The following is a 13,978-nucleotide window of genomic DNA, read 5'->3' on the forward strand; positions in this document are numbered from 1 at the left end:
GCGGGGGCGGGAGGAGGGCGGAGGCAGGGCCTGCAGCGGGCTCCTGGGTGCCGGGAGAAGAAAGGGGGCGTAACCTAGCAAGGACGGGTCTGAGGGAGATTCGCGGCCTGAGTGGGCCCCGGGCGACCTCCGTAAAGGATGGGTTTGGCAAGCCAGACGGAGATTTGGAGTGAACCACTGACGGACTACCGTAGGAGGTGATCAGGCTGACATACTCGAGGGGCGGTGCAAGGAGCCACACCGAGCGGTCTGCGAAGCCGTACTCCAGTCTGAATACCCTCCTGTCTGAATGACCCAGTGCAAGCCTCTGCGCCTCTCCGAGCCTCAGTTTCCTCATCTATAAATGGGAACAACAATCATACACGACGCATGAGATGCTGTGATGGTTCAGTTAGATGAGATAATGTGTGTGCCATTATGCCCAGTGACATGTAGTGAACGATCACTAAATTGTCATGGTAGTTATTATTACTATTCTATGCGATTTGCAGAGGGCAAGGGGTGTGGCAATGGAATTGAGTCGGACAGGGCTGGATTTGGTGGTGACGATGCAGGCGGAGATTTAGGGTGAACAGGCGGAAAGGTAGGCTTGGATGCGGTATAGGACGGGATTCGGCTGTCAGTAGGAGGCCCTGGGGATGATAAGGGCAGACTTGAAGTGTGACTACAATGTAGGTGGACTCTAAATAGGGGGTGGCACGACAGGGAAATGAAATGCGGCGTTCTCTGGGCTGGAGACGGGGGCGCTGTGGCTTGGGTGACTTGGGTTTAGGCGGCGTTACTGAGGGGCGTGGTGGCTTTGGGTTTCCTTGGGGAGGAGCCTGTCTGCGGCAGGCGGAGCTGCGGGCTGGACCCTGCTCAAGCTGCCTGCATCTGCCGGTCTCCTTCCCACTCAGACTGCAGCCGCCAACCTGAGCCATGGAGCGCCGCGCCCTTCTGCTCCTGCTCCTCGCTTTCCTGACGCCCGGGGCCCCCATCCCCGTACCGCCGGCCCTGAAGGCCCTCAGCAACCTGCACTTGTCAACCAGATTAACATCCCGCCCCGCTATAGACATAAAGTACTCGATTCACTACATCCAACAAAAGGTAAGGCGGGTGGGCGGGAGGGACTAGGGCTTCTCAGTCCCCAGCCCAACCGACGGGACCCCAGGCACGGGAGCCCACCAGGAATTTCAGACCCCTGATGCCTAGGACTTGTCCGGTCTTTGGCTCACAGTTTCCAGATGGTGGCCCTAAGTCCCCGTTCTGTTTAAAATCTCTCCTCCCGTTATCAGTAATTTAATATCAACCCTGGCTCCACACTGTCTTCTGCAATTGGCCACAACAGTCACTTCAACTCCTCCTCCTAGAGAATGCCCTAATCCAAATTCCTTTCACCTCCCACCAAATTCAAATTATTTAATGCCAGCTCTGGTCCCTGCTCCGTGGTGACAGTCATCCTTTGTCCAAAAACAGCCCCTAAATACAAATTTCCAATCTTATTAGATAATATCTAATATTTATTAAACTTAAAATGCCAACCTGTCATTTCATGTTCAGCTCAAAGTTGATTTTTAATCCTTTTATTAAGAGTTTTTAACCTTCCCTTTTCTGCATAGGACAATATATATGTAGCCATGCTTGTAAAGGAAGTTGTAGGAGTATGTCAAGATTTGAGGGTGGGAGCGGGGGTGGGGGTTTAGCATCTCCATGGCTCTGAAGCTTGAGTTTAGAGGTTTAAGATAGGTTTGATGCCTTTGTGCTTGGCCTTAGCATAAGGGATTCCCAACAGGCCTGGATGGAAAAGTCCATGCTGTGTGAAATGACAGGTTCTCTTACAGTTCTGTATTTCTAGGAGCCTGTGTAAACATGTGAAAATCTCCGTGTAAACAAAGATTTGGGAAAGATTGGGATTAGAGAGTGCAAGAATCTAAGATTTGGCTTTAGGAGTCAGATAGACCAGGATGCCACTCTGCTAGTTCTGTGACCTTGGATAAGTCACAGTACTTCTCTGATCCCAGTTTCTTGATCTGAGGATTTGGTGATGTTTAAATGAGAGCAGATGACATGTCCCTAGCAGAGTATCTGGCCTCAAGTAGGCACTTATTAAATTGATGGTTACTGATCTATAGGAATTTTGAATAGGAATTTGGGATAGAGGGATGGCATGAATTTGTAGAATAACATGTAGGAAATGGTTTTTAACCCAGAAATTTAAATTAGAGTTTATGAGGAAGAGAAAGCATTTTAGTTGTAGCAGAGTTACCAGGAAATGGGTATTTTTCTCAGGCAACTCACTTAAATTAACTCTCTAGGCTACAGTTTCCTCATTTGTAAATTGAGAGATTTGGATGAGGACCAATGTGTTTTACATTTTACTGAGGAAAATTAAGGGCTCTTTGGGGAGCTGTCTCAGAGGGATGGTGGGTGAAGGCCCAAGTTGAAGCCCCGTTAGGGTGCTCTAGTACCCCCTTTCTCCCTGACCTCTTTCAGCCTGAGCTATATGCTTGTATCTGTTTTATCTACTGGGATTCTGTTTACGACTGTTTGCAGAGTTTGATTGCTGTAGTAAAACTGAAGGGAAACTATCCAAACGAGTGTCTCTAAAATCCCTTTAGGAATGATGAAAAAGAGAGAACTATCAGCAGAAAAGGGGGGAACGAAGGGGTGGAAGAGACCAGATGATCTCTTAGTGCCAAATTTATATTCCTTCACTGTAAATTCTTTTCTTGATCACTTTGCTCTTTAGAAATATAATTTAAGGTCAGTTCTTTTTCCATTTTTGGTGATTTGCAAAATCTGTTTGGCTTTACTCAGCCACCTTTACCCTTCTGGCTTACATTTAGTTAATATATTAGGACAGATTCCACTTGTATGTTTATTACCATAATAATAATTTTCCTTACATCAATTACAATTGAGTTTTATTTTGTTTTTTAAGAAAAACTTCGTATATGTATTTATTGCATATAATGGTTATATAGTAGCTAATTTCTGGACTGTAGATTTTTAGTTGGGACTGACTATGTATGTGTAAACCAACTTTAATTTTTTTAGTTAGAGCACGTGAAATACTTTTTATGCCTTTTAATATTAAATATTATTATTATAACTGTAAGGCTCAGTTTTTATTTGAGGTTTAATTTTTATCAAACTTTATAATGATTTTCTTCATCTGTGGTTATATCTGTCCAGCTGGCTAAGCTATTCCCAGCTGTCCTTATATGCACATAAGCTCCATGAATGGTCTCTGTAAAAAGCTTAGCCCGTGGCCCTATCCCTCTCCTGCTGAGAAATCCTTCATAACTCTGATTACTTGCAGGATAAAGGTCAAACTCCTTGGCATTGTTCCCCACTGCATAACCCCAGCTGGCCTTTCCGGCTTCATATCGTGCCATAAACCCCACTTGCCCCCTGTCCCCCAACACACACATACACTTTTAGCAACACAGACTCAGTTGAATGTTGCTGTGTCAGAAATTCTATCTAGAATACCATCCCTCTTCTCCACTAAACTCATACTTCTATCCCAGCTGAAATGTCACCTCTTCTGTGAAATCTTCTTAAATTTAGAGCAACTTAGTTGGTCTTTTTTCACTCTGCACGCTTACTATTTTGTATGTGTCCCCCAGCCAGGTGGCACCCTCCACTACCCAGAAGAACCCATAAAAAATATAAAGCACAAGATTAATATTTGTTGAGGGAGTGAATGAATGACTATCCAAAGAAAGCCTAAATGAAGCAAAGTCTACCATCATTTAATTAACATAAATCATTTTTTGTTTACTTTTCATTTTTTACTTCCTGTCTTTACCAATTATTTTTTCTCTTCTTTAGAAATCTTCAAATGGTTGATTTAGTAGGAATATTTGATTTCTTTTATCCAGAATAACTGAATCAGGAGACTAGACAAAGGATAGTACATCACTTGGGCACTTCAAGGCTCTGGGTGCATGTGTGATGCCAGTGTTGTACAGAGCTCCTTGGGATGGGTGGCCTGTGGTTACAAAGTTTCTCTGCTTCTCCTTACCCTCCACCTCCCACCCCAGCCCCTCAGATAAGACTGTGAGTCCTGAGGAAAGAGAATGGGTCCTTTCAGGCCATCGTCTTCCTCAGGGGTGAAATAGAGAATAATATCTACTGTATTAGTCGGGGTTCTCTAGAGAAACAGAACCAATAGGATGTGTCTGTGTGTGTGTGTATATCTCTTTCTCCTTGGAGAGAGACTGATTTATTTTAAGGAATTCGCTCATATGATTGTGGAGGCTTGATAAGTCTAAAATCTGCAGGGTAAGCTGGCAGGCTGGAGACCCAGGGAAGAGTTGCAATTTGAGTCCAAAGGCACTGCCTGCAGAATTCCTTCTTGCTCAGGAGAGGTCAGTCTTTTGTGCTATTTAAGCCTTCACCTGATTAAATGAGGCCTACTCACATTATGGAAGATAAATCTGTTTTACTCAGAGACTACTGATTTAAATGTTAATCTCATCCAAAAAACACCTTCACAGAAACATCCAGAATATTTGGCCAAATATCTGGGCACCGTGGCCCAGCAAGTTGACATGTAAAATTAACTATCACATCTACCAAGATTGTTGTGAGGGTTAAATATGGTAACACATGAAAGCACGTGCTCACTGCCTGGAACGTGGTAGGAACTTAAAGAACTTGATGGCATAACTGCTGGTTCCTTCCCCATACTGTCCTAGAACCACACTCTCCAGAGTGTTATACATTTCAGATTCATTCGAATGCATGACAGTTGCAGTAATGCCTCTTCTAGAAACCTAGTGGTCAGTCATCTATACTCAACTCTTCCTCTTTAACTACTGACCAGTGTTTATGTTAGAACTCTGCATCTTAGCCCAGCGTTGAGCTCATGGTCCCTGGCTGCAGCAAGGCCTTCCCACAGCTCCTTCCTTGTATGCTGTGAGGCAATCACACCAGTGGGCTAAGCTCTTTTGATTTATGTACATCTCTTATGGTTCTACTTTCAATTCCTGTTCTAGGTTCCCCCTTCCCACTCTTGTCATGGTGTCCCTGATGTCTAGTAAAACGTAGCGGTGTTGGGCCCCTTGCAAAGGCCTATTGCTCTTTCTCCTCCTCCTCTTCTTCTTCTTACTTTTTCCCTCTTCTCTTATTGGTTCATCTACTGCTGGCCTTCGCCTTAGAACTGGAGTATACCGTCACAAATATTATGTAAATTCTGAACTGATTTCTCGTTTTTCTCACAGAATCATTGTCAGAAGGGGTCTTGGAGATCATGTAGTCCATTCCTTAGATGAATTGACCTGGATCTATATTATGGAAAGTCAGGAACTTGATAGAGCTTGACTGCCATAGAGGTTTGAGAATGAGTTATGTTTCTACTTCTACCTGAATACCTTCAGACAAGTTACTCTGAGCTTCCATTTTTATAATCAGCAAAATGGGGATAATTATACTACTCATCCCACACATTTGTTGTGAAATAAACTGGTATGTGTAAAGTGTTTATTTAGCACAGTTTATATCACTTGGTAGACAATCAATAAATGGTAGATTTATTTTTATTTTATCCTGCAGTTTTTTAATGTGTGTGGCTTTAACTTAACTCCTCTCCAGTCAGAATAAAGCACTTAAATCATCCCTTATCATACCTAAAATAGTTATTCTGGAAAGAATGGAAATCTGTGTGAACTCTTTTCCATTACATAAATAGTACATATGTGCCTTTTTATCAGTGGGATGTAATTTAATACTTGTAAGTAAGGCATAGAAATTTAACTTTTTTCCTTGTTTGAAATAATTTTCTTTCACACAAGACTGATACATACAGAAAGTCATATGAAGCTATTTCTATTTTTTTTGTATACTATTTTGAGTTTTAGTCAATTGTGGAGGGGAAAATATGATAATGAATGTATCCTTTTAGGTTTTTCCAAATGCCTTCTCTTTTTTTTTTTTTAAAGATTTTATTTTTTCCTTTTTCTCCCCAAAACCCCCCGGTACATAGTTGTATATTCTTCATTGTGGGTCCTTCTAGTTGTGGCATGTGGGACGCTGCCTCAGCGTGGTTTGATGAGCAGTGCCATGTCCGCGCCCAGGATTCGAACCAACGAAACACTGGGCCGCCTGCAGCGGAGCGCGCGAACTTAACCGCTCAGCCACGGGGCCAGCCCCCTAAATGCCTTCTCTTTTTGATGATCATACTAAATCTAACACAGTCTTTCTGATTGTAGAGTTTTGAATGTATTACTAGTTAATTCTAAAATGTAATTTCACAGTAAAAATTAATTTTAGATTTTGCATTGTCATGTTATATCTCTCTGTCAGGATATTGCAGGGACATTGTGCTTTAGGCACTTAAAACATTTTCAGAGTTTAGGTTTTCGTATTAGCCCTGCCACTAACTCATGTTGTTACTTTGGGCAAGTTGCTTAACTCTAGATCTCAGTGTCCTAATATGTAACATAAGAGGATTGGATCTGCTGATCTCTGATGCATCTGTAATTTTGTTTACTGAGTGCCTCTTGTCACAGGAGACTGTATTAGGAACAGTGGGGATGTAAGCACAAGTTCTGTTTTTTGCCCTAACATTAATTGCCTTTGGTAGATCAGACCTAGACACTTTTTCCATCTCAATTTTGAGTAAGACATAGACTCATATCATGTGAAGTGTTTTAAATTAAAAATCATGCCACTCTACCACTGCACAATATTTATAACATAGAGCATTGTATTTATGTTTATGATTTTTAAGTTTGCTTGGTTATGGGTAGATTGAAGAAAGAAGAATCGTTGACAATATGTCTTTATCTTATTTGTCTTGATTCCTAGTGCCTTGCATGGTTCCCTTTGCATAGTAGTTCTTAATAAAGATTTTTTGGATGGAAAAGATTGGCTATAAATTAAAATGAATAAGGAGTGAGAGGTGGGAAAGTAAACTGAAATATGCATTGCGTACGTGTCTAATGCATTAATAATAACAATAATCTGCTACCATTTATTGAAAGCTTTATATACCCTAAGCACTCTGCTAAGTACTTAATGAACATTGACTTACTTAATCCCTATAGCTGTCCGATGAGGTAGACGCTATTACTGTTCCACTTTCTAGGTGAGAGAACTTCATACAGAGAGGTTAAGTTATGTGTTCAAGATAAACTGCTTATCTGTACCATTTTGTTTTTCTGAAAATAAACTCATAAGTTTCTAGCTCTAAAATAAATGTCATTACCTGGCTTGTTGTGCTAGACAGGATAAGCTAACTTATGCTGTTGTAACAAAACTCTAAAATTTAAGTGACTTATTTCAGAAATTTGTGACTGATATTGTATTTCCATTGGGGTAAGCAGAGGGTTCTGCTCATTACATTCACTTAGAGATTGAGTGACTGATAGAGGTTTTCTTTCAACATGTGCTTTCATGATCACTGTAGAGTGGAAGAAGAACATGGAAGGATTTGTGCTAGCGTATAAATGTTCCAGCCTGGATATGAGACATCTCACTTTCTTTCTCGCTTCATTGGCCAGAACAGGTTAAATTGCTGCATCTAACCACAGGATGGGAAGAAGAAAAGTATTGAATTTGAAGTGCCCAGAAGGAGATATAGCACTAATGGCTACCGTACTCATACACCCATCCACCTACTCAGGGTTCATCCAGTTCCTTTTATATGTCAGGCCCTGGACTAGGTCCTGGGGAGGCAGAGATGATAACATCCTGGAGAACCTCACTTTGTACTTGTTGACTCTTGCAATTGTATATACTCAAATGTGTATCTGAAAAAAATGAGAAAGAACTGATAAATTTGTAATTTCTTGGCATTTATATGGCTGTAACTCAGAGATTGCTTCAAAAAAATATCCCTGAAGTGAGATTGGTCTACTTAATGGTTTCTTGCTCAACTTATCATCATCGTTATAGTTCACTGCCCTGCCATAGATAGATAGATAGATAGATAGATAGATAGATGTACACACATTCACACATTGAAGCATGTGATTAAAAAAATGAGTGTATTTATTCATATGTTATTCAGTAATTAAAAATAATTGTTTTACGTGTCTTTTCTTTTTTTTTTTTTATTTGAGGAAGATTAGCCCTGAGCTAACTACTGCCAATCCTCCTCTTTTTGCTGAGGAAGACTGGCCTTGAGCTAACATCCATGCCCATCTTCCTCTACTTTATATGTGGGACGCCTACCACAGCATGGCTTTTGCCGAGCGGTGCCATGTCCACACCTGGGATCTGAACCGGAACCCTGGGCCTCTGAGACGCGGAACATGCAGACTTAACCGCTGTGCCACTGGGCTGGCCCCTTTTCCGTGTCTTTTTTATATGAAAGAAACAAAATACATATAGAGATTTATATAAAAAATCTTACATTTGCTTTTTAAGTGTTGGATAATTGTTCGTCAAAAAGGAAAATTCTGCATTGATGGTATGTATGTTATTGGGGAATTTATAAAAGTCTTTTTTCTTCTGGTTCACAGTTTAAGAAAAGTCCTAGTTATTGTGTATGAGCAGTGAATGAGTTAACGTTTACTGATTATCTAATCTGGGCCAGATAATATGCTAAACTCTTTTACATATCTGTTTTTAATTATTGTAATCACTTTTAAAAATAGATGATTTAATTTAGGTTCGTAGAGTTTAAGTGTCTTCATCAAGCTGTTAGGGAACAATATTGTGAGTTACATTTTAATCTGTTGCTTTCAAGTCTTATGATCTTTCAGTTGACATCATGATGCCTCTGTGTTGTAAGCAGTGGTAACAAAACTGATGTCTGTATCTGTTTATGTTATGCATTCAATCTTTACAACAATCCTGTGAGATAGATATTATCCTCATTTTTAGAGGTGAGGCTTCTGAGGTTCAGAAAAGATCAAAAGAGGAAACATCCAAAATATCCAACTTGTAAATCTCCTGGTTTTTCAGTCCCAAATTGTAAATGATTTGTGATATATCCATATAATGAAATATTATTAGCCCTTAAAAATAATGGCCTTTAAGTATATCTGACAATGTAGGGAAATGTTCATGAGTTAATGATAAATGGAAACAAAATAGAAAGTGAATGTACAATTTGTTTCCAAATTCATTACTCAGTTTTTATTAAGTACCTACTATGTGCTAGGCACTATTCTAGGCATGGGGGGAAAAGCATTCAAAGCATAGGGAAGAACAAGTATAAAAACCTGGAGGTAGGTGCATGCCTGGTGGGAGCAACTGCACCTTGCCCAAGGTAACAACATGAGTTAGTGGCAGGGCTAATACGAGAACGCCTTTTAAAGCAGTGTGGCCACAGGGTTGTGCCTAAGGGAGAGAGTAGTAGAGGATGAGGACAAAGAGGAAGAGAGACAATGTAAATACTCCTCTAGCAGAGAAGGAAAGTAAATGGACTAGGGAAATAGAATTTGATGGCAGGGCAGTTTTGAAGTCTCATGCAAGTTAGTAAGACCACATGACATGGCTATATGTTTTTCCAGCTACATTCAGTTTCTTGGGTATGGATGTGGAGTTGGTGGAGAGTTGTTTTTAACCAGGATTGCGTTTTTTGCCAAATGAGTGAAAGAAAGAGAGAGATGTGGGGGCTGAGGGGTGTATGCAAGGGAGTGATTCTACTCATGGGCTATGGAATTTAAACCAAGTAAGGAGGGGAGTGAGGATGGGTTGAGGGACAGTGGAAGGGTGGATAGTATGAGGTTGAAGGATTTGGGGAATCATAGTAGTAGAGGGAGTGAGCTGGAAAGATAAGAGCAAGTAGAATACTTGAAATTGAGGGTATGGCGGGATTACGGTTACTGGGACTGACAAGATCTAGGGTTTGACCATGGTTTAATGACCAGGGTAGGTGGAGGACAAGGTCATTGGAGGAGAGGAGAAACAGGAATTAAGGAGCCAGGATATTGAAATCACTGAGAATTTCGAAAAGAGTTATGTTGGAGTGACAGTAAACAAGGAGCTAAAATCTTCAAGGCATGAGGGAAAGTGAAGCAGCTGTCAGTAGATGATTGTAGCAAGAGTAGTGGGTGGTATACTTTGATGACATAATATTTAGAAGCAATGGGTTGGGGAAGAGGGAGGGAGAATTAGGAATGATGAGAATACCTAGGCCACCTTCATTCTCAGTGGTGGGAGAGGTTTGAGAGAGAAATCAACTACCACATGACAGGGTCAAATATGTTTAAAATATGTTTATAGCTGCACAAAGAAAATATACTAAAATATTAACTGGTGGAAAAGTATGGGTGATGTTTCATTTTATTCTTTATAGTTTTCTGTATTTTTCAAATTGTCTATAATGAACCTGCATTGTTTTATACTCCATTGAAAAAAGCAGTTGGCCTGTCCTGGCTCAAATAGGCAGTATGTGGCAGCATCAGAACCTGGGCCTTCCGACTCCAGACTGTCACCTAGCCCCATGCCTCCGGGTAAACTCTTGGACTGCTTGTGTTCCTCTTTTGCTGCCTAGCCATGGCTGCTTTAACATCTTTTCCTTAAGTATTTTACATCCTTGTGTTCTGTACAGAGCTGGGCAAGGATGAAGAACTGATTTGCGTGGAGATGGGAGAAAAATAGAACAATGCTCTGTTCTACCCCATTTCAACCTAAGATTTTACTGAATTGAAGAGGAGAAGAGAGGGAGAGGAAAGGAAAGAAAGGTTTCCAGAGGAATTTGTACCTGTGTCAAAGAGAAGGGCAGGATTAGGGTCACTTAAAGAGGACCAGAGCTTGTATTTTCCCTAAGTCTCCAGCCCCTCTGATCTGTCTGCTTTTCAAAGATAAGAGCTCATGGTTCCTCTCAGGGCCACTTAGCAGATCCTTCCCAAGTCCATAGTTGTAGGTTTCTCTCTCCTTCTCTCCCCCTCTCTCTTTGACCCATTTCTCCAACAATAATCCTAGTAATAATAATAGGTAATATTTGTCAAGCTCTTACTATGTACTAGACAGTGTTCTAAACACTTTACACATATTGGCTCATTAATTCTCACAGTGACCTAATGCGGTCTTGGTACTACCATCCTCAATTTATTGATGGAGAAACTGAGGCACTGAGTGTTAAGTGTTTTAATCACTATCTCAGTCTGTCTCCTGATGTTTCTACTTGGAGGTTTTGTAGGTCTGACTCAAAACCGAACTCATCTTGTTAGGTGATGACTCAGTCCAGCTTTCTCATGGGGGCACTATTATCATTAAAAAATATTTATTGAGGGTCTACATATATGCCAGGCATGCTTCTGGAGACAGCAGATGGACTGCTCATGTGAAGTTTATTTTCTGACTAGGAAATAAGTAGATAATAAACAAATAAACATTAAATAAATGAGATAATTATGGACTGTAATGATTGCTTTGGAGGAGGGCAAGGAAGCAAGGTGATATGTATGTGTCAGTATGGGGTACAGCGGATGGGAAAGGCTTTATCTCAGGAAGGTTTCTTTGAGGAAGGGACACTGGATCAGAGAGGGAACAGAAAGTATTAAGGCCCTAAAGCTTGAAATGTCAGTTATTTTTGGCTTTTCTTTCTCCTGTACCTCTTGTAATTACCAGGTTGGGTAGATTCCATCCTCAGAGTAGATCCGTTATTTTTACTTATGGCTTTCATCCTCTGTTGTGAGCCCTATCACTGCCTTCCATGGATTGGAAGAGTCTTTTAACTAGTCCTCCTTGCTACCTGCAGTTCCTCCTCTACTGCAGTCCCCATGGGTCACATTAATCCCCTCTCCTCCAGTCACACCACTCTCTGCTCAGAACCTGCAATGATTCCTTATTGTTTGCTTTGTTAAGAACAAAATCCCGTAGCATTCAAGGCCTTCCCACCTTTCTAGTTTGCTATCTGTTCTCCACACATGCTCATTCCTTTCCTGTTTCTATACCTTAGTCCACGTTGTTCCTTTTGCCTAGACTGCCTTTCCCATGGCCTTCCCTTGTTTATCAATCCCATATATCTTTTAAGCCCCATCTCAGACACTGCCTTCTCCTGGAGCCATTTCTTAATCTCCCAGAAAGTGTGTGATCGGTCAGATCTTTCTTTATACTTCTCTCATGGCATGTGCCTTACTCAAGCCTTGTGTTGCAATCTTTTGTACTCTTGTCTTAGTCCCTTTTTAAAGCAAGAACCCTGTCTTGTAAGTATCCGTACTCCTCCGTAGCATACTGCACATTGTTTTACTGATTGTCTTCACAAATGTTTATTGAATCTATGTCTTCCCCCTCTCCCTTTTCCTGCTTCCCTACATATTGAGGTAAGGAAGGGGTGTGTGTGTGTGTGTGTGTGTGTGTGTGTGTGTGTGTGTGTGTGTGTGTGTGTGTGTAGTAGGGAGAGGAAGGGTATAGAAACTTGGTTCCCACTAAAATGCTTTTGGGGAACACGGTAGAATGTCAGGCAAATAAAAACAGACCTTCTTGTTCTCATCTCTTGTTTTGATGATCTGGAAGCTGTGGCTAGTTGTCCGTGCTGACCCTTCGCCCAGTGTATCTACAGAGAAAGAGTCATGCGACGGAGTGCAGCGGTTTCTGTTGTTTCTTTGTTTTGTGTCTGGGTAAGGGCTAGGGGGAGGGTGAAGAATGAACATGTTATAAAAAATGTCTCCTTGGGGCTGGCCCCGTGGCCGAGTGGTTAAGTTCGCGCACTCCGCTGCAGGTGGCCCAGTGTTTCGTTGGTTCGAATCCTGGGTGCGGACATGGCACTGCTCATCAAACCACGCTGAGGCAGCGTCCCACATGCCACAACTAGAAGGACCCACAACGAAGAATATACAACTGTGTACCCGGGGGCTTTGGGGAGAAAAAGGAAAAAAATAAATTCAAAAAAAAGGTCTCCTTAACAGCTGCTTCTGTGGCAATTGTGAACTGCCCGTGTTTATCAGTGTAAGTAAAGGTGGTTCTTTTTATGATTTTGGTTTTTCATTTGCAAACAGAGGCCAAGAAACTGTATATTTGTAAATCCTTAGTATCTATTATTTACGTGTCAGTTAGTTCCAAGTTGCCCTGCAGTGCTGCAACTGGAGAGGAGCAGCTGCTGTCTCTGTCAAGCTCATGATATTCTCTTTCTTGCTGCTCATATAGTGAGGGCTGCCCACAACGGTTAGGAAAAGGCAGATTTCTTTAGGAGCTTTCTTTGAGTAGCTCTGCAATTTGGTTATGTGATACAGTGAAGTATCATAGCAGTATTATAGCTGATATAATATCTTACATTTATGTAGTAAAGCAGCACAGTTATATATTCATTCATCAAATATTTGTTGAACTCTTCCTATGTGCCATACACTGTGTTAGTATCTGGGGATAAGTGGAAAGCAAAGACAGACCTCATGAAGTTTACGGGTTAGTGGGAAAGAGGATAGTGACAAGAAATTGCAAGTGTGATGTGTGCTTTAAGGAAGTAGTTTGTTGTGGGATCTACAATAGAGTCCTAAGTCTTGGGTATTAGGGAATCCTCTAGGCAGCAATGGTGTTAAAGAAGAGTCCAGAAAGCTGGGTAGGAATTAGCCAGGAGAAGGGAGATGATTGAGATTTCTGTCCAGGTGGAGGGTGTATCGTGTACAAGATCCTAAGTTAGGAAAGAGCAGGCTATGTTGAAGGAACTAAAAGGAGGTCAGTAAGACTGGGATAAGGAGTCAGAGATGATGAGGCAGGAGATGGGCCCTCAACACTGTGAGGTCAGTATTGTCACTATTTCCATTTACACACTCATAGTGTGGCTATTCCTTCTCTGAAGCTTTCATTGACTTTAAGCATATAGCTTGGTGTTGAAGTGGTGTGGGGCAGAGCACTGCTCTGTTGACCAGAGTAGATGAATTCACCTCGTGACATGTACTGCATAAGTGCTCCTAATATGTTTTTCACCTTGCAGGGAGGTACATCTTTTTTTATAGAAGAATGAAGGGCTCAGAGGTGAAGTAATATAACTGTGATCACATAGCTTGATCATTGAAAGCACCAGGATATAAACGGAGCTCTGTTTACATCAAATCCTTACTCCATGTCACCTCTGTACTAGCTGTATTTCTGG

General features: G+C 41.4%; 1 protein-coding gene across 4 annotated transcripts in view; it reads left to right on the forward strand.

Annotated features, from left to right (window-relative positions):
• Positions 1-13,978, forward strand: part of PRCP (prolylcarboxypeptidase) — a 63,557-nt gene that overhangs the window by 302 nt on the left and 49,277 nt on the right. For 2 of the 4 annotated variants that reach the window (XM_014840211.3, XM_014840221.3), the window contains exon 2: positions 897-1,086. The exons of 1 other annotated variant lie outside the window; for it this stretch is intronic. In XM_014840211.3, coding sequence (XP_014695697.1) covers positions 919-1,086 — 168 coding nt within the window. In that variant the 5' untranslated portion in view covers positions 897-918. Of the gene's footprint in view, positions 1-171; positions 459-896; positions 1,087-13,978 lie in introns of those variants that run through there. One more of the 4 variants, XM_070490565.1, reaches the window with a different exon arrangement.

Source organism: Equus asinus, chromosome 20 (assembly GCF_041296235.1).
Source record: "Equus asinus isolate D_3611 breed Donkey chromosome 20, EquAss-T2T_v2, whole genome shotgun sequence".
Taxonomy (NCBI): Eukaryota; Metazoa; Chordata; class Mammalia; order Perissodactyla; family Equidae; genus Equus; species Equus asinus.